The following is an 18339-nucleotide window of genomic DNA, read 5'->3' as shown; positions in this document are numbered from 1 at the left end:
TTATGAACTAACCGTCATCTTCCTCCCGCGAACGCAAAACACCTCCAAGAAACTCACGTGAACATCCCGGCCATTTCCGCACCCGTGCCGTGCTGAGTAAGCCGGCTCATCTCTGACCTCTACCCCAATGTCCTCCTCTGACTCTCAAGCTCCGGAGCCTCACCAGCCAATACACAGCTCCCATTTCTGGTACAAAGATGGGAATCTCATTCTCCAAGCGGAAAACACACAGTTCCGCGTCCACAAAAGCATACTTGCCGCCCAATCCCCCGTCTTTCGGGATATGTTCTCCCTACCCCAGGCCACCATCGAAAACCCGTCCGACCCCCCAGTAGTCGTTTTGGAGCATGACTCGAGCGTTGACTGGGAGCTATTTCTGTCGTCGGTTTACAATGGATTCAAGTATGGTATCCTCTTCGTTCAGATATCATCTGTTCACATCGTGCCGAAGGTTTATCGATCCAGGCAAGGTGCCTCCTTTTGCCATGATCAGCTCCGCCTTTCGGCTGGGTAAGAAATACCAGTGTAGAGATATCTTCGAATCTGCTCTCGGCCGGTTGAGGTCGGTGTACCCGCCTGGTGAATGGGAGAGCCTGACCGCCGAATTTGATGAAAAAATCATCGCGCTCGCCCCGCATGCCTCCCTTTGGGACGTGGTGAATTTGGCAGTAGAGTATGGCCTGCAAAAGATGCTTTCCAAGATCTATTTGCAGGCACTTATGCAGGGGGCCAAGCCGGGCGACCTCGTAGTAGGTCTAACTGCTTCAAATAAGATCAAATCGGACCTCACGGTCACGTCTAGACGCTCATTCTCGAAGGAATGAAGAACCAGGACGGGGCAATAACACGTCTCTCATCTGAAACTCAGCGCGTTCTCCTCAAAGGCCGCGACAGGCTTCACAACGCCATCATCAGCAAACCCCTCAGGTATATCTGGAACAGCCACATTCCTGTATACAAATGCACGAATTCTGTGACATGCACCCAAGAGCGCGACAAGCTTCTGCGTAGCCATTTGTTACCAGAGCTCAAGATCGACAAGGCCTTCGCGTTGCCCGTGGACCTTGACCAATTCTGTTACCGATGCGCAGGGATCGCCGAGGACTCGTTCGTAAAAGGCCAGAAAGTGCTCATCGCATCCTTACCAGAAATGTTCGGCCTTCCGCCTTGGGATGAGATGAAAGATTATGATTGGCAGGACGATGAGTGATACGCATGTACAGGCTAACATACCGCCCCATATTTACCCAGCTCTTTTATCGGATCGCGACGCGTGCATAGTCTACTGGTTGCTAATCACCGCGATAGGGGCCAAATTAGCCTAATACGCGCGGAGTCCAGCTCGCTTCAAGTTGGTTGAAAGTTCATCTCTTAGCTGGGAGATTGAGATCGTACACAATAACTTCGAGCAGAGTAAATACTTAGCCCTGGCTGGGGGTCTAATGTACCAGTGTCCGTCCATAAGTAAAAGGCAGTGACGCGCCGTAAATTTCTCCTGAACCACCACGACCACCACGATGGCACCTCCCAATGCACGCACGCACATCTACAAACTCCCCTCAGAACTCCTCTCCAAACTCGCCACCACAGTCTACCTTCACTCGCCTTCAGACATCCCCACCTGCACCCTCGTCTCCAAACAATTCAACGCAGCCTTCCGTCCTTTGCTTTTCCACACGATCACCCTCGGCCCAGCAGACACCCGCGCACCGACCTACACAATTTCCGACTCCTCGACCAGCACCCCGAAATAGGCCCATGGACCCGCACTCTCATCATCCACAGCGGCGACATGTTCTTCACAACTTTTCCCACCAGAAAAATTGAACAAGATGAACCCACCCAGCAAGCGAAGGATTTCGCTGCAATACTCGAAAAAGCAACGGGTTTGACCAAGTTCCAACTCAGCGGTGCGGAAACGTGTGTCCCGTTTGGAGCTTTCCCCTCAGCGATGCGAGACGCCCTTTTGCGGTTGTACACCTCCAAAACGCTCAAGACGCTCAATGTAGGAGCGAGGACGATCCCGCCGGACATCCTCGCCCACCTCTCGCCCTCTATAACATCTGTGGTGCTGAATGGACTGTGGGGTATTACTGAATCTGATGTCATCTTCTTGAACTCGTATCAAGCGGAGATGGTTCAATGGATGGAGAAGAACTGTCCTCAGGAAGGGAGACGACGGGGACCCAACATTCGATCCTTCTCATCTGTTCCAAGCATGGATCCGCTCCCAATCTATCTAGAGACCTGTCCCTCGCTATTCCAGAACCTTCAAAAACTGGAACTCGAGGCGTACAGCTGGAAGCACCCACCCATCTCCGAAGTCCAAAAATTCATGGAACTCGTCAAAGACACGCTCGAGGACATGAAAATAACATTCAACGAGTTCAATCGTGAGTTCACCTACACCCTCTACCAATCATCCCCTTCCATGGCACTTATTCATACAACCCAAGTCCACGACCCTTCAGGTCAAACTCCAACCTCGGCCTACCTCGACTTTACCACCTTCAACCATCTGCGCCACGTCAGTCTAAGCTTCACATACACCTGGCAAGCACGCCACTTCCCAGAATACGAAACAATGCTCCAAAACATGCTCAGAACCCTTCCCTCCCTCGAAAACCTAGAAACCCTCGACGTCATCCTCAGCTGGCAATGGGGCGACGAAGCAATTGACGAACTAGAACCTCCCAAGCTCCACGAAGCTTTGCGCGTTCTCGGACGATCAGTCCCGTTCATCGGCCAGCTGGACACCGCTTGGGCACCCTTCACCGACAGGGAAAGGTACAAAAACTTGAAGAGGATAAGGCTGTCCTTTAAACCGTGGAGCGAGAAGTCCGGGGTCAGGCCGTACGACTTGTCGCCCGATCTGGGAAACTGGATTCAACGGTTCTACAACTTGTACGAGTTTGGGTATCAGGCGCTTTTCCCGAATCTTGGGCGCCAAAGGTTCTTCCAGTATCGCACGGAGAATAACTGGTTCGATGGCCTCGATTGGGTACAGCCTCGGTAGTAGCACGCATGTAAAGAGGCGATTGACCCTATGATTTTTGGCTACAGCGGCAACAGATAACTTGAGGAGAATGTGACTCTGGAAGGAAGTTTTATGTACAACTAACAGACCGCCTCATATTTACCCAGCACTTTTAATCGTATTGCGGCGCGTTTATAGTCGACTAGTGTCTGATCACCGCAATAGGTGCCTAACACGTAATACGCGCCGAGTCCGGTGGTCGCAAATTCATCCCTAGCTGGGAGATTAAGGAGTAGGGCCAGCAAGTGGCAAAGCCCGGTACTTTGAATAGTATTTTAAGTTACGGTAGTAGCGTTACAAGAGTCTAACAAACGTAGCTCGGCTAATTTCAGTTTGAAAGTCCCGTGGTACCTGTAGTAGAATTAGGAAATAAGGAACAGTGATCGGAGCATGGCGTACACCATAGGGACGACTTGTGCGCAGACAAGTGCGCTGTGTCGAAGCATGCGGTCGATATCGTTAAATTGAATGTGGTTGTCTGCGCAGTCGAAGATGGGAGGATGAACGATATTAGGGTTGTTTTGTCCATCAAATAGGAACAGTCGGTCGCTTTCAATCTTGTAGCGTTTGTCGACACCACTGTTTATGAGAACTGTATCGGTAGGAACGCAGACGAAAGCGTCTATTTCTAAACTAAGTTAGAATGGGAGGAAAAGGATTAACACTGTACACACTGGATGTGGAGGCCGCGAGTTGAGTGATTTCGGATTTGGTTTCTTCGACTAGGGACTTGGTGTCCCAGTCGTAAGGAGAGAATGGATGGACGGACAAGGGTTCGATTTGAAAGTGCCATCGATAGGTGGATATTTTGGAGGGGATCTAGTGAGATATAAGTTGATGCACGATTAAAGTAATTGACTGACTTACGTTTAAATCAAGAGGAAGTGAGGGTGGGTAGAGGTCGGGTTGTTGTTGTCTATAAATTCGGCCAAGTAGAGGAATAGAGAGGACGCCGTTGGCAGGATTATGATAGTCGTCCCAAGTCTTAGAAAAGCTGTTGTTGGCATCGAATAAATTGTTGTTCGAAGCCAAAGGTCTGGCGATGGCATTGATGTAGCGTCTGCTCGGTTTTCGATAAGCTCTGGCTTGGTTGGTAGCGAGTTCGATAGAGTCGTAAGCTTTGGGGTCGGAAGACCGCCATTGCCATTCGTGTTCGAAAAGAGGGAAGTCACCGTTGGGGAAGGACATCAGGGGCGATTTACGAATGAGATGTGGAAAGCATAAATATTGATCTAGGCTATACATGTTTAAGGAGCGAAATGTGTGAGTCAGATCAAGTGGAAACCTGGTTGGAAGGTACGACATGTAGTTTAAGCAGACGATGTTTATAATGATCGATGCCGTCGGTGTTTTGAACGCTGTGACGATGTTAGCGGGAGTTTAAGAGATTCAAAATTGAATGTACCGGCAGAGAGCGCTTGAAATCCAGACAACTGTTTTAGGCTTTAAGACGGTGAGGAAGTCGTTCGGATGGAGGAAAGAACCATTGGAATAAAAGACTTCAGGGGGCGTGAATACGACGTTGAGATTGCGAATTGATCGATAGAGATCGCATTTGTCGGTTAAGTGGCGAAGATGACGTTCGGAAACTGTTAATAGTGGCGAAGGGGATGCATGTTGTCGAACCTCAAACATGGGATTGCTTTCAAGTCGGAAAACATCTGGACCATTGATATACGAACGCCAGAAGGGAACTGCGATAGCTGGGATAAATTAGGAATAGAGAAATAACTGCAAGTTAGAAATCGACGTACTTTCAGAATTGGCGGGGATCATCTCGGTAGTTTGGTACACCTTCCGCAATAACGCCATCATATCGGCGGACCTCTTTTTAGCGATGTAAGGAAAGGGAGCATATTCGTCTTGCTCCAGTAATCCACATTCGACAATAGCTCGTCTGCTGAGAACGTGATCCAGATCCCATTTCTGAGGGTCGAAGTCGAAGTCGAAGTATGTTGACAACGAGCTATGCTCCCCGAGAGGAACCATCATTGCAGGAAAGTCGAATAGAGCTATAGTGGATACATTTTGCGCGGTGTTGACAGTCCAATGGTAAGCTTCCGGGTAGCTGTAGTTTCGAAGAAGTACAGGGTTGATGGTGTCGCATTGTATGAGGTTGTTGAACGCGAAGTCATCGACGACATGATTAGTCGATTCACATAAAGTTTGAAGCGCTTGCCACCGTAGCGGGTCGTAGTTACGGCGATCGGAGGGGTTAGAGAACAAAGGCGAATGGTAGGGGAAAGACATTGTGGACGTCGTGGACGCAACGTAGTGCCATCGAAAAGGGGTAATATACGTAAAGAAGCTAGACATTTTGAACAAATGACGTCAATATGGTGGCGACTTCAGATTCGGTGATGGAGCAACTCAAACAAGATTAGAGACGACGTGTGGTTATTTGAACGAGAAAATGGACTATGTGTATGGTAGACACTAGTAGTCATGAAAATATAGTATACATCGGACGAGCCGTGGTTTTGTAGTATTGAATTTGAGATAAAGACAAAAAACAAGAAAAGAACTGTTTACTATTACTTTCGGGAAACTGCTTTCGATTTTCCTTTCGTGGTTGAAGGCTTATTGGAAGTAACAGTCGAGTTCGAAGCGGAAGCGATAGAATTGGATGATGATGACGTAGTGGAGAAGGCGCTGTTGGTTTGAAGATTTGATCGGCGATTGGTGGCAGGGCTATCCTCGACGCGGGGTTTTTTGGTGGTCTTGTTAAAAGCGTCGAAATGGGAGCTTCGTTTTTGGGTAGTTGTCAGTGGTTTATTGTCCTCCATAGGGCCAATTGGGATAATGGGAGGCTCTTGAGGTGACGTGTTTGAATAACCTATGACTTTGACAGAATCGACGTTAAATTGAAGAGTCTGTTGAAAGTTTAGCATGTAATCGTGAAAAGGTTTCGGAAGCTTACCGTTTTGACTCCAGGAATGTCCCAGGCGCTTGGGACGCCTTCGATCATGACCAATACTCCCGGCTTCAAAACGGTATACAGCAACCATGGTGGTACGAGGTCGTCGTTGATGTCGTACACAAGAGGTTGGGGAACAACCGAAGAGACATGATCGAATCGATTGCCAGTGTGGTCAGGCAGGAAATGGCAAGGATATAAAGCCCCCTCTTCGATATTAGCGGTGTCTATGAAGCCATTAAAGGTAATGGATGGGAAGAGAGATGGTAATACGTACCGCGTGTTTTATCCTCCTTATCGTTTCTGTTTGCGGAAGAACAGCTTTGGAGGCTGGAAATAGATTCGAAGGTGATAGGCGTAGTGAAGGACATGGGTCACCCATGGCTCACTCAGGTCTGACCCTCACCCATACCCACCAAAACCCATACCCATGAGTGTGGGTGTGGGTTTCCGTGGGTTTATGTGGGTGTGGGTGTGGGTCTGAAACCCATGGGTTTTGGAAGCATGGGTAGAGTGGAATTGTGAGTGATTGGAGTACAAATAGATATTGGACATAAATATTTAACTTAATAGAGTAGATAGCATTAATACAAGAGCAATTGAGGTCAAAATAGTTGCATACAGAAGCATTTTTCCCATTGGCACTTGAGACTCCAGTAACCCGTGGGTCAGGTGGGTTAGGTGTGGGTGCCGCAGAAGTGACCCACACCCACACCCACCTGACCCATACCCACCAACCCACAGGGTCAGCCCAACCCATGTCCTTCACTAGATAGGCGTCGTCGTGTTCTGAACAACAGTGGATGGCTTGGGATCACGGCTACAATCCTTTGGGTATATTAGTAGTGTACCAAATGCGAAGCAGTTTACGGACCTTGTAAACTTGAGGGCCGGAACATTTGATGATGGGAGTATGTCCATCGGGGGCAGTAGCAGAGACGGGACCAACTTCTTTGTGCTTTGAATATATTGTCATTCGTTAATGAGGCAATGAAGTTGGTAGAAAATACATACCGATAACTCGCCAACCATGTCGGCCATGGCGCTTAAAGCGTTGAGTTGATTGTCGAATCCTACTCGAATTGCGGGAGGGGCGGATGAAGGATGATGAAGACAATATATGTTCTTAACGCTAGTACCGTCGATGATTTTCTAATTTATGTTAACGTATGGTTTACGGAAAGTTATAGATGCCTACCTTCGAGCTATCGTTTCCACCGGTATAAAAATTGCCCATAGCGCCAATACGAGTACCGGCTTGACGATCGCTGAGTTCGCCATAAAGCAAAGTTCGGAACTCTTCCTCGTCGCCGTTTGGAGTGTAGAACTGGAACTTGTTCCACCCTCCGGCGCGCCGGGCATGGCGCACTCTGACTCGATAGTCGACGTTAGGACGAACGACGCCAGAGGCAATAAAGTCGGACTGTGTTTCTGGGGTCGCGATGCATTTGGTTAAAGTTTCATACGGACCGTTGGGTAAGTTTCGGGCTTCGTAAGGGTCGTCGTTGCCTGAATAACCAGGATCGTACTCTCTAGTCAAATTGGAGGAACCGGACGCCGATGTGGCATGGTTATTGCCGTCGTTCGTAGTGGTCGCATTTGTAGTGGCAGGCGAATGACGTTCTTGATTAGGATCAAAGTCGAGCATTGGGATGTCGGTGGCCATGATGCAGTGGATACGACGCAATAATATACCGAGTTGTTCTTGATAATTAGATTTGGTAGCTCTCGCCAGTTGCCACTGAATGGATAAGTGAAGACGAGTTCGAGGGAAGAATAATGGCTGAGAACGCAGCAGCAGAGTTAGAGATCTATTGGGCATCGCTGGGACAAGCGTAGACACGCGTTTTATTAGTTTTTACATCGCTTGTTGGGGTGAGAAGTTTCGTATCTTGAACGTTTTAGAGCGGGTGTCACGTCGATGCCAAACATAGACGACGATTCTGTTCTGTCCGCAGCGAAAGTGGAGGGTTGCTGGAGCGGAGAAACAGGTGTTGAAACACCGGGGCGGTCGACATCCATAGGAGCGTCACCAGCATTAATTACGTCACTGATGGGGATTCTTGGCGGAACAGTAACATTTGAACGAAGTGCAGGCATTGAAGGAAGTGGTATTGAAGTAAGTCGTTCCTCGATACTGCGAAGGCATGTTTGTTTTTCCACATAGCAGGAATCATGGTTTGCACGGTCGAATGCAAAGTTATCGATTTGTCGAAGGCATTTGTTGAACTGATCAAGGAATCGAGAATGAAACTCATTAACGTCAGATGAATGAACAATGCCAGCACCATAGTCGCTGAGAACGTCAATTCTTTTGAATTCATGCCGAAGGTCTTCAGAAAGACGAGAAGTAATCTTGGAATAGGGAAAATCCTTTATGATAAATACGCCATCTAGAGTTCGCACTCGCGATAACATCACATATGGATTTTCGGAACCTGTGCAAGCGCTTAAATCGAGAAAAGCGCGGTCTAAAGTTTGACCTTGGGCTTTGTGGGTTGTGACCGTAAAGGCGGGCACGATTGGTACTTGAGTTCTCCTTACATTCAGTGATTTGCCACTGAAGAAATTTTTAAAGGAAATGGACACCGAGTCTTCGAAACATGGAACATCATATTGTTCTAGTGAAGACATAGCAGATGCATTCGCGTTATCAGAGTGCAAAACACAAGACGTCAAATGACGAAATCCTTCCGCATCAACCGTATAGCGAATCTTTTTCAATTTTCCAATTATTCCATTGACAACGCCACTGGCCACATCGAAATTTTGAACGAGCATTATCGGCATTCCTATTACAAGAGGTAATTTCGTCAGTCGGTATTTGACTTGACTGCCGGAATATTTAACTAACGACGCAGTAACAGCGCTTGAACATTGGACTGTATTTTGGCCTATTTTATCCGATGCATAGTACCAGTGTAAAGGTCTGTTAGTAGTGCGACTAAATTCTTTAACTGCTTGCTCATTAAGTAAATCTTTCTCTTCGTTAGATGTGACTAATGTAACTGTGTCTAAAGCGCTTGGTATTTCTTCATTTGGTAGCCGAGAAAGTCGTCTTGATTGAAGTAATTCGTAGTCTTCGATGGTGCATTGGCCTTTACGAAGACGGGACAATAACTCAACGAATCTTTGTTGACGAACACCAGCCTGTCTCATAACCTCGTCAAGTCGAACGACGGTATCTATAGAATTCCATAATAGTTTACCAAGAACAACGTCCTGCGACCACGAATTTGCAGCATTCCAAGTCTTTAACCGTGAATATAATGGTGTTTCTTTTATGGGTGGTAGCTGCGCAAAATCACCTGCGAAGATGATGTTTATGCCACCGAAAGGAGCGCTAGATTGCTTAGCTGCACATAAAGAATCACTAATTTTTCGTAATGTGTTACACCCAATCATTGATACTTCATCGATTACAAGGTAGTCAATACCTTCCCACAAAGATATTAAGTCTCGATTTACAGTAGTAGATGTAGAACTCAGTTTTAAATTTAAATTTAAAGCAGCGTGGAGGGTCATACCACCGATGTTTTTAGCAGCGACACCTGTATACGCACATAGACGAACATGGGGTTCTTCAAGATTATAGCGAAAGAACTCCGTAATCGCCTTAATGACAGTCGATTTTCCAGTTCCTCCGGGACCGGTTAAAAACATACGAACGGGACCCTGTTTTCGACCCTCTACAGCAAATATATGGGACTGAACAATTTTATAATAAGCTCGTTGTTGTGCTTCATTTAAGCAATAGTTGGAAGCGATGATTTCTTTTCTCGTATGTAGTAATTGTGATAGTTGATTAGATGTCATTCGATCCAAGTCAAGTGATGTATAGGTAGGTACGGGCGCAGAAGTCGATAACGAACCAAAAGCGTCGAGTTGATTTTGATTAGCGCTCGCGGTAATTGAATTACTTTGATGCGCGGTATGTTTGGCTTGTTCAACTACAGATCGCTTCCAGTTTCGTCGACGGTGTTCGTACTCTGCTTTCCATACATCTTCTTGATATGTATCTGTGGTCCTATACTCATTGCCTTCGATTGGACTACTTTGAACGTGTTTGTTATAAACACCTCCGGATTTCATTGATTCCAAAGCGTCGTCCGCGGCTTGGCGACGAGACGACCTGTTATTTGACGTGGTAGCGGCCAATTCTTGAAGGTGTTGTAAAGCAAGTTCTCGTTCGATTTCGTCCATATTTAACTGACTGCAATCATCGTTGCTAGTCGCGTTATCAGGTGCTACAACTCTGGGCATTGTGTTGTGTTCCCTAGCACGACGGTGAGCGTAATCGTCATCTTTACTGTCCTTGCATTCATGTAGCAACTGCATGTTACACATTAACCATTTCACTCGGTCTGTACAGTTGTTAACAAATAGATCATACGATTGGGTACTTTCTGGCGAAAAAAGGGTGTCGATGCTTCCTCTATCATGCCACGGTACGAAGAATGTAAGCATCGTCAATTTGTATTGATCGAAGATCTCAGGTTTATCTCTTCTAGGCAGTGAAGGGCCTATTGGTTGTGGAATAACATAACGATGTTCCGAACGCCGTCTCAGATGATGTGTATTATGCTGACGATGTCCGTCTTTGAAGAAAAACTTATTACTTCTAGGCGCTGGACACAATTCGTCGTCGCTCATATCGCTGGAGGAGTATTCACTCGATTCATCGGATTCACTGCCTGAAGAAACGTCATCGTCATCGACTGCAATAGATCGATGTCGCTTATATTTTGGCATCTTCTTCTCGGCTGTAGTAGCAGTTCGAATTTTTTCGAATTGTGACAGGAAATCCCATAAATTGAACGAATGGAGAGTGGTAGGGCGGTGGATATAATCTTCAAGGTAAGCACATTTTTGTATAAGATTTCCCGACTTGGATACATCGATGAACGTCTCCTCTTCGCTTACAACAAAGTCGGTATCCTGTTCGTTGTTAGAATCAGAAGAAGAAACCTCTTTTACGGCAGCAGGCCAGTAGAATCCTCGAAAGGTATGGCTAGTATAATGATCGCCGTATTCCATAAGATAACTCATCACTTGTTGGGCGGAAAGCTCTTGGTTACTTAGTAAAGAAAATGCGCATTTTCGTAACAACGCTTTGGAATGCGATACGACGTCTGTTTCCGAGGGATCAAACTCACCAAGTTTTGTTACGGCGACTTCAAGGGCGGCGTATGCAACGTGAGTGTTGAGCTGCGACTTAGTGATATAATCAGTGATATAATACAATACAGCTTTAGCAGCCGTACCTGAGCCAATGAACTTGATATTGTTAGGGTCTCAAACATCCACCCACATCTACCCACAACCCACCAGCCTTGACCCACACCCCCCGCACAGTCCCACATGATCCCGCATGACCCCGCGCATCCCCGCACTCGCCATCATCTCTCCGCATCCCGCATCTCCCACATCTCCGCACCTCCATCCCACTCCTGCACATGCGGACTCCCCGCATGTGTCCGCTCTATGGATGTCCGCATCCGCAAGTCCGCAGCCCGCAAGTACCAGCGGACCGACACGGCCCGCAACTGAGGGCCGGTGCGGACCGTGCGGAGAAACCTCGTAACCGCCCTCTAGGCGCCCAGATTCTGCATGTGACCCTCTGTGCTTCTCTACGACTTCATCCTTTGCTTTTCTATTGTTCTTTGGAATTGTCTTACTCATCCCTTTCGCATTCCGCAGTATTCCGCATTTCTTATGACTCAGTTTCTTCTCTTGTCCCAGACTTATCCCAGAGTATATCCAGAGTATCTACAGATATATAAGCTAGCTAGATTTCTGTAGTAGATACTCATCCGGAATCTCGAATCAGACTTATACAGAACTTCCCCTCTGTCCAGTCTTGAGCCTTTCAGGCTTGCTAGAGCTTTCCGCATAACTCCGCATATCCGCACAGTGCTCCTGATTCCGCTCCGCAAGGCTCTCTCCTCTCTCTACTCGTCTTCCGCCGCAAGGCGCGTCTTTCTCTCCCTCTCCTCCCCTCTCCTTTCGGGTTGGACCATATACCACCAGCGTGGGCACAACGCAATACGTTGAGGCCAAGGTCCCTTCGACTCCGCAGACTCCGCAGTTCCGTAGAGTCTAACAGTAGATTCCGGATCCGCACGCTGTGGTATGCGCACCAGGAGCACTAACTACTCTATTGTGTTCCAACGTCCGCAAACCCCTCCGGAGTTTTCCTACTCGATTTCTACACACCATCTCCGACACCCGCCTGTCATCGACGACCCCCTCCACAACCCCTTCTCACCCAACTTCCGCCAACCTGACGCCCCGCGGCCCCAGGAGCAGCCAATCTGGGGTCCGCCCGCAACCTTCCTTGGGCCCGCTACATCGGCCTCTGTCTACCGAAACCCGATGGCAACACAGGTCCAGACGCGGACCGCCTCCGCAAACACTCCGCAATTTCCCGGCGGACTCTCCTCGCAGTCAGCGCAGGAACGCGGAGAGGAGGCCACAGTCACCGCCGCCTTACTCCCGTTTTCCGGCGAGGGGAGAACAGTCGATGAACCGTCCGCATCGGCGGACCTATCCTATGTCACGCCCGCGCCCCTCCGCACCGCTTCAAACGCGGTTGCGGGAGGCTCCAACGACCCCGCTCCGCCGTACGAACCCCCTGCTGTTCCGCCTGTCGGGGGTGGAGACCCTCCAGGCTCGGATGACGGGCAGCCGCCCGCAGACGCTCCGCAGGGCGGAGACGGACCACCTCAGGGCCCGGGTCGCCCTCCTCAGCCGAATCGAGGGCCCCCACCCGGCGGTCCACCCGGCGGCCCTGCGGACGATGGAAATGACAGCTCGGATTCATCTGACTCCGATGCGGACGACGAACCAGATGTTCCGCAACTCCTCAGTCGGCTCCTCGCCGGCCTCACGCGGACCAACCGCCGCCTCGCGCGGACCATGGAGGCCGCACTCACAAGGCCGCACGAGGGCCCCAAGGCACGACCCCCTGAACCCTTCGATGGGGAGGACCCCGACAAACTCGACAACTTCATCACCCAGCTCACCCTCTACTTCGGGAGGTACCAGGACGGCTTCCGCGACGATGCGGACCGCGTCGCAACAGCCCTCACCTACCTCAAGGGCGACGCCTATGCCTACTTTGGCGACAAGATTGCGGCCGCCCGCGCGCGCGGAGACGCTCGCGTCCCGGATTGGTTCCAGAGCTTCCGCGCATGGAAGGACGAACTGATCCGCGTGTTTGGACCCAATGGACCCCATCAAGGACGCCACCCGCAAGCTCAAGGCGCTCAAAATGACCGGGCGCGCCATACCATGTGACTAATCTCGGCCTTCAATCAGCTTGCGGCGAAGATCAACTGGAATGAGGAGCCGCTCCGCGACCAGTACTACAATGGACTCCTCGACCGCATCAAGAACGAGCTCTCCAAGCGGGAGAACCCCGCAACCCTTGCGGACCTCCAGGTTGAGGTGTTCAAGATCGACGAGCGCTACCTGGATCGCCAGGAGGAGATCAAAAAGGAGCAGGCCGCACTCCGCACCACCAACCGCGGATCCAACCCTGCTCCGCACCCCCGCAACAATCACCCCTCCGGTGGTCCTGGTCCTTCCTCTTCCAGCTCCACTCCGCATCATTCCGCCCCCTCACACTTCCGCAACAACCACTCTCGTCACCATCATTCCCGCAACAATTTCCGCCGTCCGCAAGAACGGCAACCCTCCGCTCCGCACGCTTCCACGTCCGCGCCCTCCGCCTCCTCCGCTAACTCTCCTGGAGGCGGCAACCGCAACAACCGTCAGGGCGGTGGTCAGCAGCGCCCTTGGAACAACAACCTGGACGCTAATGGTCGCCTCCGCCCTGAGGAGCGCGAACATCGCATGCGGAACAACCTTTGCCTTGTCTGTGCTGCCTCAGGACATCGCGCAGCGGACTGCCCGCGCACCCGCCGTGCCCGCAGGGCCAACGCGTCCGCTCCGCAGATTTCCGACTCCCCTCAGTCGGGAAATCACTGAGCAGCCCTGTGACCTCGCCTTTCCCTCAGGGCTGCGTCTCCGCCGCAGAAAGGCTTGAGGTCCGACTAAATGCGGCAGCCCTCTCTGATCCCAATGCTCTTTCCATTCTCTTTTCAATTCTCCGCATCCCCACTCATTCCTCCTCTCTGGACTCTGCTGAACTCCGCGCCTTGATTGATTCGGGTTGTACGGACTGTTTTATCGACTCCGCATTTGTATCCAAGCATGATATCGAATTCTATGACATTCCGCCTGTTCCGCTTAAACTCCTCGATGGAACCATTTCGCGCTGGTTATCGCAAGCTGCGGACATCACGCTCCGCATCTCCTCAGGCGAGGAATTCCATATCAAGTGCTTCATCACAACCCTGGATGCCCTGTATCCGTTGGTTCTAGGACACAACTGGCTTGCCCGTTACAATCCGTTGATTGATTGGCGCAGAGGCCAGATACTCTCGTTCGAATCATCCGATAACTCCTCCGCATTGAGCTCACTCGCCGCCGCAAACGTCGAGACCTCCGCAACCTCCAGCATCCCTCCGCCTCTCTCCGCACCGGAGCCTAGTGCTCCGCCCACTTCCCCTCCTTGCGCATTCACCAGCAATCCAGTTCCAATTTCTTTTGTCAATGCAGCCGCTTTCCGCCGCGCATCCGCGATGCGTGGCTCACACTCCTTTTCCATTTCCCTTTCCAAGAGCGACAATGTGGTGCGGGCATGCGCCGCAGCAGTTGATGCGGAACTCGTCGACCTCTCCTCTGTTCCAGAGGAATACCACGAGTTTGCCGACGTGTTCAGCAATGCCAAGGCCTACACCTTGCCTCCGCATCGATCCTACGACCTCAAGATCGAGCTTGACGCTGCCGCTCCGCTTCCACCGAGTCGTCTCTACTCCCTGTCTCCTGCGGAGACCTCCGCACTCCGCGAGTTCCTTGAAGAGAACTTGCGGGCTGGTTTCATTCGCTCCTCCAACTCTCCCCTAGGCGCTCCCATCCTTTTTGTCAAGAAGAAGGATGGATCGCTCCGCCTTTGCGTCGATTATCGCGGACTCAACCGCATCTCCAAGAAAGATCGCTATCCGCTTCCGCTGATCTCCGATCTCCTCGACGCACCCGGCCGCGCGAAGGTCTACACCAAGATTGACCTGAAGCATGCCTACCACTTAGTCCGCATTGCGGACGGGGATGAGTGGAAGACCGCATTCCGCACACGTTATGGGTCGTATGAATGGCTGGTGATGCCTTTTGGGCTGACCAATGCGCCCTCCGCATTCCAGCGATTCATGAACGATATCTTTGCGGACATGGTTGATGTCAGTGTCATCGTCTACCTGGATGATATCCTCATCTATTCCGACAACATGGAGGATCATCGCAAGCACGTCAAGGAAGTCCTCCGCCGCTTGCGGAAGCATGGTCTCTTCGCCTCCGCAAAGAAATGCGAATTTCATGCGGAGCGCGTGGAATACTTGGGTTACATCTTGTCGCCTGCAGGCCTCACTATGTCTGCGGACAAGACCAAGACCATCCAGGACTGGCCTGAACCGCGCTCTGTGAAGGATATACAGTCCTTCCTCGGTTTTGCCAACTTCTATCGACGCTTCATCCATAACTACTCCGACATCACTGTTCCGCTTACCCGCCTCACCCGCAAAGACACCCCTTTCGTGTTCGGCGACTCCGCACGTTCCGCATTTGAAACCCTCAAGTCCGCATTCACTTCCGCACCCATCCTGGTGCACTGGCAACCCGACCGACCCCTGATTGTGGAAACTGACGCCTCTGACTACGCCCTTGCCGCCATCCTGTCCCAACAACTCGACTCTGGCGAAATCCACCCCGTCGCATTCCATTCCCGCACTTTCCAAGCTGCGGAGCTCAACTACGACGTCCACGACAAGGAGCTCCTGGCTATCTTCGAGGCCTTCAAGATTTGGAGGCATTACCTCGAGGGATCTGCGGAGCCTGTGAATGTGATGACGGACCACAAGAACTTGGAATATTTCGCCACTTCCAAGGTCCTCACCCGCAGGCAAGCGCGCTGGTCGGAGTATCTCTCCCAGTTCAACCTTGTCATCCGCTTTCGCCCTGGAAAGCTGGGGACGAAGCCCGATGCCCTCACTAGACGTTGGGACGTCTACCTTAAACAGGGAGGTAGTGACTACGCGTCAGTCAATCCCCACAACTTCAGACCCATCTTCACCAATGAGCAGCTGTCCGCATCGCTCCGCGCAACTTCGATCATGCTCCCCGCACTCCGCGCATCGATCGTAGTTGATGAGGGAGCGCTCCTCAAGGACATCAAGGCTGCTTACTCCACGAAAGAAATCGCTTCCAAACACCTCCCCACACCTTCCAACCCTCGCTGGACTCTCTCCGCAGATGGTATACTCCGCCAGGACGGACGCATCTACGTTCCGCACGACTCCGCACTCCGCCTCCGCGTACTTCAGCTCAAACACGACCATCCGCTTGCGGGACACTACGGCAAGAACAAGACGATTGAGCTGGTGCGCCGCGACTATGTCTGGCCGGAACTCCGCACTTTCGTTGGGGACTACGTCCGCTCCTGCACAGTCTGCAAGCGCAACAAGTCTCCGCGTCACAAGCCTTATGGTTTGCTGAAACCCCTGCCTATTCCGCTCCGCCCCTGGGACTCCATTTCGATGGATCTCATCGAACAGCTCCCGGCATCCGGCGGATACACAGATATCTTGGTGGTGGTGGATAGACTGTCCAAACAAGCCATTTTTGTTCCGACAGACTCCCGCCTCACCTCCGCAGAGCTTGCGCGACTGTTTGTGCTCCACGTCTTCTCCAAACATGGTGTTCCTGGCCATGTAACCTCCGACCGCGGCTCCGAATTCGTCTCCCACTTCTTCCGCAGTTTGGGGGAAGCCCTGGACATGAAGCTCCACTTCACATCCGGCTATCACCCAGAAGGAGACGGACAGACAGAGCGGGTCAACCAGACGCTTGAGCAGTATTTGCGGGACCTACTGTAACTACCCAGCAGGACAACTGGCATGAACTCCCTCCCACTTGCGGGAGTTTGCGTACAACAATGCGCCTAGTGCCACAACTGGTGTTTCGCCATTCTTCGCCAATAAGGGTTATCATCCGAACATCTCTGTTCACCCTGAACGCGATCTTGCGAGTTCCGCAGCCCGCGACTTTGCGGTCGACCTGCAGGAGCTCCACGAACACCTCCGCACCAGTATCGCCAGCGCGCAGGAGTCCGCACGCCGCTATGCGGACCAAAAGCGCTTACCTCCGCCAGACTTCAAGGTGGGCGACCGAGTTTTCGTCAAGGCCCAGTTCTTCCGCACAACCAGACCTACCAAGAAGCTCTCGGAACGATACTTTGGCCCTTACGAGATCATTGCCCAAGTTGGAACGGTTTCCTACACTCTCCGCCTCCCCGACTCTCTCCGCGCTGTTCACCCCGTCTTCCACGTCTCAATGCTCGAACCGCATTACACCTCTCAGATTCCGCAACGCCACGAACCGCCTCCGCCTCCAATCGAGGTGGATGGGGAACTTGAATACGAGATTGCGGAGATCCTCGACTCCAAATTGGATCGTCGCCGCAAACATTGCAAGCTCCTCTACGAAGTGCGGTGGCGCGGATACGAGAATACGGACGAGGAACGAAGCTGGCTCCTTGCCACAGAGCTTGAACACGCCCAAGAGATCGTTGGAGAGTTCCACAAGAGGTACCCAGACAAGCCTGGTCCTCATTGGTGATTCCACCGCATTCCCCCGCCATTCCGCAATTGACTCCGCATTTCTTCTTCACCTTTGTATCCTTTTATTTTTCTAAGTTCTACTTTTGTCTTTCTCCGCTCTCCGCAATTTTCCGCATCCTGTTTTTTCCGCTTCTTTCTCTACAATTTGTGGTTCCGCATTACTCCTTTCCTCTCTATGCTTCCTCCATTCCTCTATGTCTTACCTGTTTGACCTTTTTCCTGTTCCGCATTCCTCTCTTCTTGATATTCTCGCTTACTCCACTTACTCCACTTGTTTTCATTTTCTTCCGCTCCACTATGCCTTCCCTTACTCCGCACATTATGCTTCAATTTCTCCTTTACCTCCGCTTCTTTTTCCTCACTTTCATTTCCTGTCCGCACTTCCCATTTCCACTTCAAGAGGACAAGAAATTATTTTTTCACTTCTCCGCAAGCGCACCGCAGAGTCACAAGCATGCTGATGATGCCAAGTTGCAAAATGCGGACATCAGATTCTGTGCATGGACCGAGTCCTAACACAAGCCTCGAGGGCTCGGCCTTAACAGGGAGGTACTGTTAGGGTCTCAAACATCCACCCACATCTACCCACAACCCACCAGCCTTGACCCACACCCCCCGCACAGTCCCACATGATCCCGCATGACCCC

At 50.9% G+C, this 18339-nt stretch overlaps 5 protein-coding genes across 5 annotated transcripts; 2 read left to right on the top strand and 3 right to left on the bottom strand.

Annotated features, from left to right (window-relative positions):
* Nucleotides 1–127: 127 nt before the first annotated feature.
* Nucleotides 128–1210, top strand: CC1G_12438 (hypothetical protein; the record flags this gene model as incomplete). The annotated part of the gene is made up of 3 exons (XM_001836034.2): nucleotides 128–402; nucleotides 452–749; nucleotides 803–1210. 3 exons carry the CDS (start codon nucleotides 128–130, stop codon nucleotides 1208–1210), a joined length of 981 nt encoding a protein of 326 aa, XP_001836086.2.
* A 307-nt stretch (nucleotides 1211–1517) lies between these two features.
* On the top strand, nucleotides 1518–3081 carry CC1G_12437 (hypothetical protein; the record flags this gene model as incomplete). The annotated part of the gene is made up of 3 exons (XM_001836033.2): nucleotides 1518–1659; nucleotides 1755–3001; nucleotides 3064–3081. 3 exons carry the CDS (start codon nucleotides 1518–1520, stop codon nucleotides 3079–3081), a joined length of 1407 nt encoding a protein of 468 aa, XP_001836085.2.
* Nucleotides 3082–3399: 318 nt separating this feature from the next.
* Nucleotides 3400–4225, bottom strand: CC1G_15061 (hypothetical protein; the record flags this gene model as incomplete). Its single annotated transcript, XM_002910681.1, has 3 exons — nucleotides 3400–3659; nucleotides 3712–3856; nucleotides 3905–4225. The coding sequence occupies 3 exons, from the start codon at nucleotides 4223–4225 to the stop codon at nucleotides 3400–3402; spliced, it is 726 nt and encodes a 241-aa protein (XP_002910727.1).
* Nucleotides 4226–4310: 85 nt separating this feature from the next.
* Nucleotides 4311–5287, bottom strand: CC1G_15060 (hypothetical protein; the record flags this gene model as incomplete). Its single annotated transcript, XM_002910680.1, has 3 exons — nucleotides 4311–4395; nucleotides 4443–4740; nucleotides 4792–5287. 3 exons carry the CDS (start codon nucleotides 5285–5287, stop codon nucleotides 4311–4313), a joined length of 879 nt encoding a protein of 292 aa, XP_002910726.1.
* Nucleotides 5288–5571: 284 nt separating this feature from the next.
* CC1G_15059 (PIF1 protein) lies at nucleotides 5572–11636 on the bottom strand (the record flags this gene model as incomplete). Its single annotated transcript, XM_002910679.1, has 11 exons — nucleotides 5572–5910; nucleotides 5958–6181; nucleotides 6232–6284; nucleotides 6371–6519; nucleotides 6577–6717; nucleotides 6829–6912; nucleotides 6969–7106; nucleotides 7153–7778; nucleotides 7817–11086; nucleotides 11111–11162; nucleotides 11283–11636. The coding sequence occupies 11 exons, from the start codon at nucleotides 11634–11636 to the stop codon at nucleotides 5572–5574; spliced, it is 5430 nt and encodes a 1809-aa protein (XP_002910725.1).
* Between the last annotated feature and the right edge of the window lie 6703 nt (nucleotides 11637–18339).

Source organism: Coprinopsis cinerea, assembly GCF_000182895.1.
Source record: "Coprinopsis cinerea okayama7#130 chromosome 8 map unlocalized cont3.8, whole genome shotgun sequence".
NCBI lineage: Eukaryota > Fungi > Basidiomycota > Agaricomycetes > Agaricales > Psathyrellaceae > Coprinopsis > Coprinopsis cinerea.
This window is presented reverse-complemented; position numbering and strand designations above follow the sequence as displayed.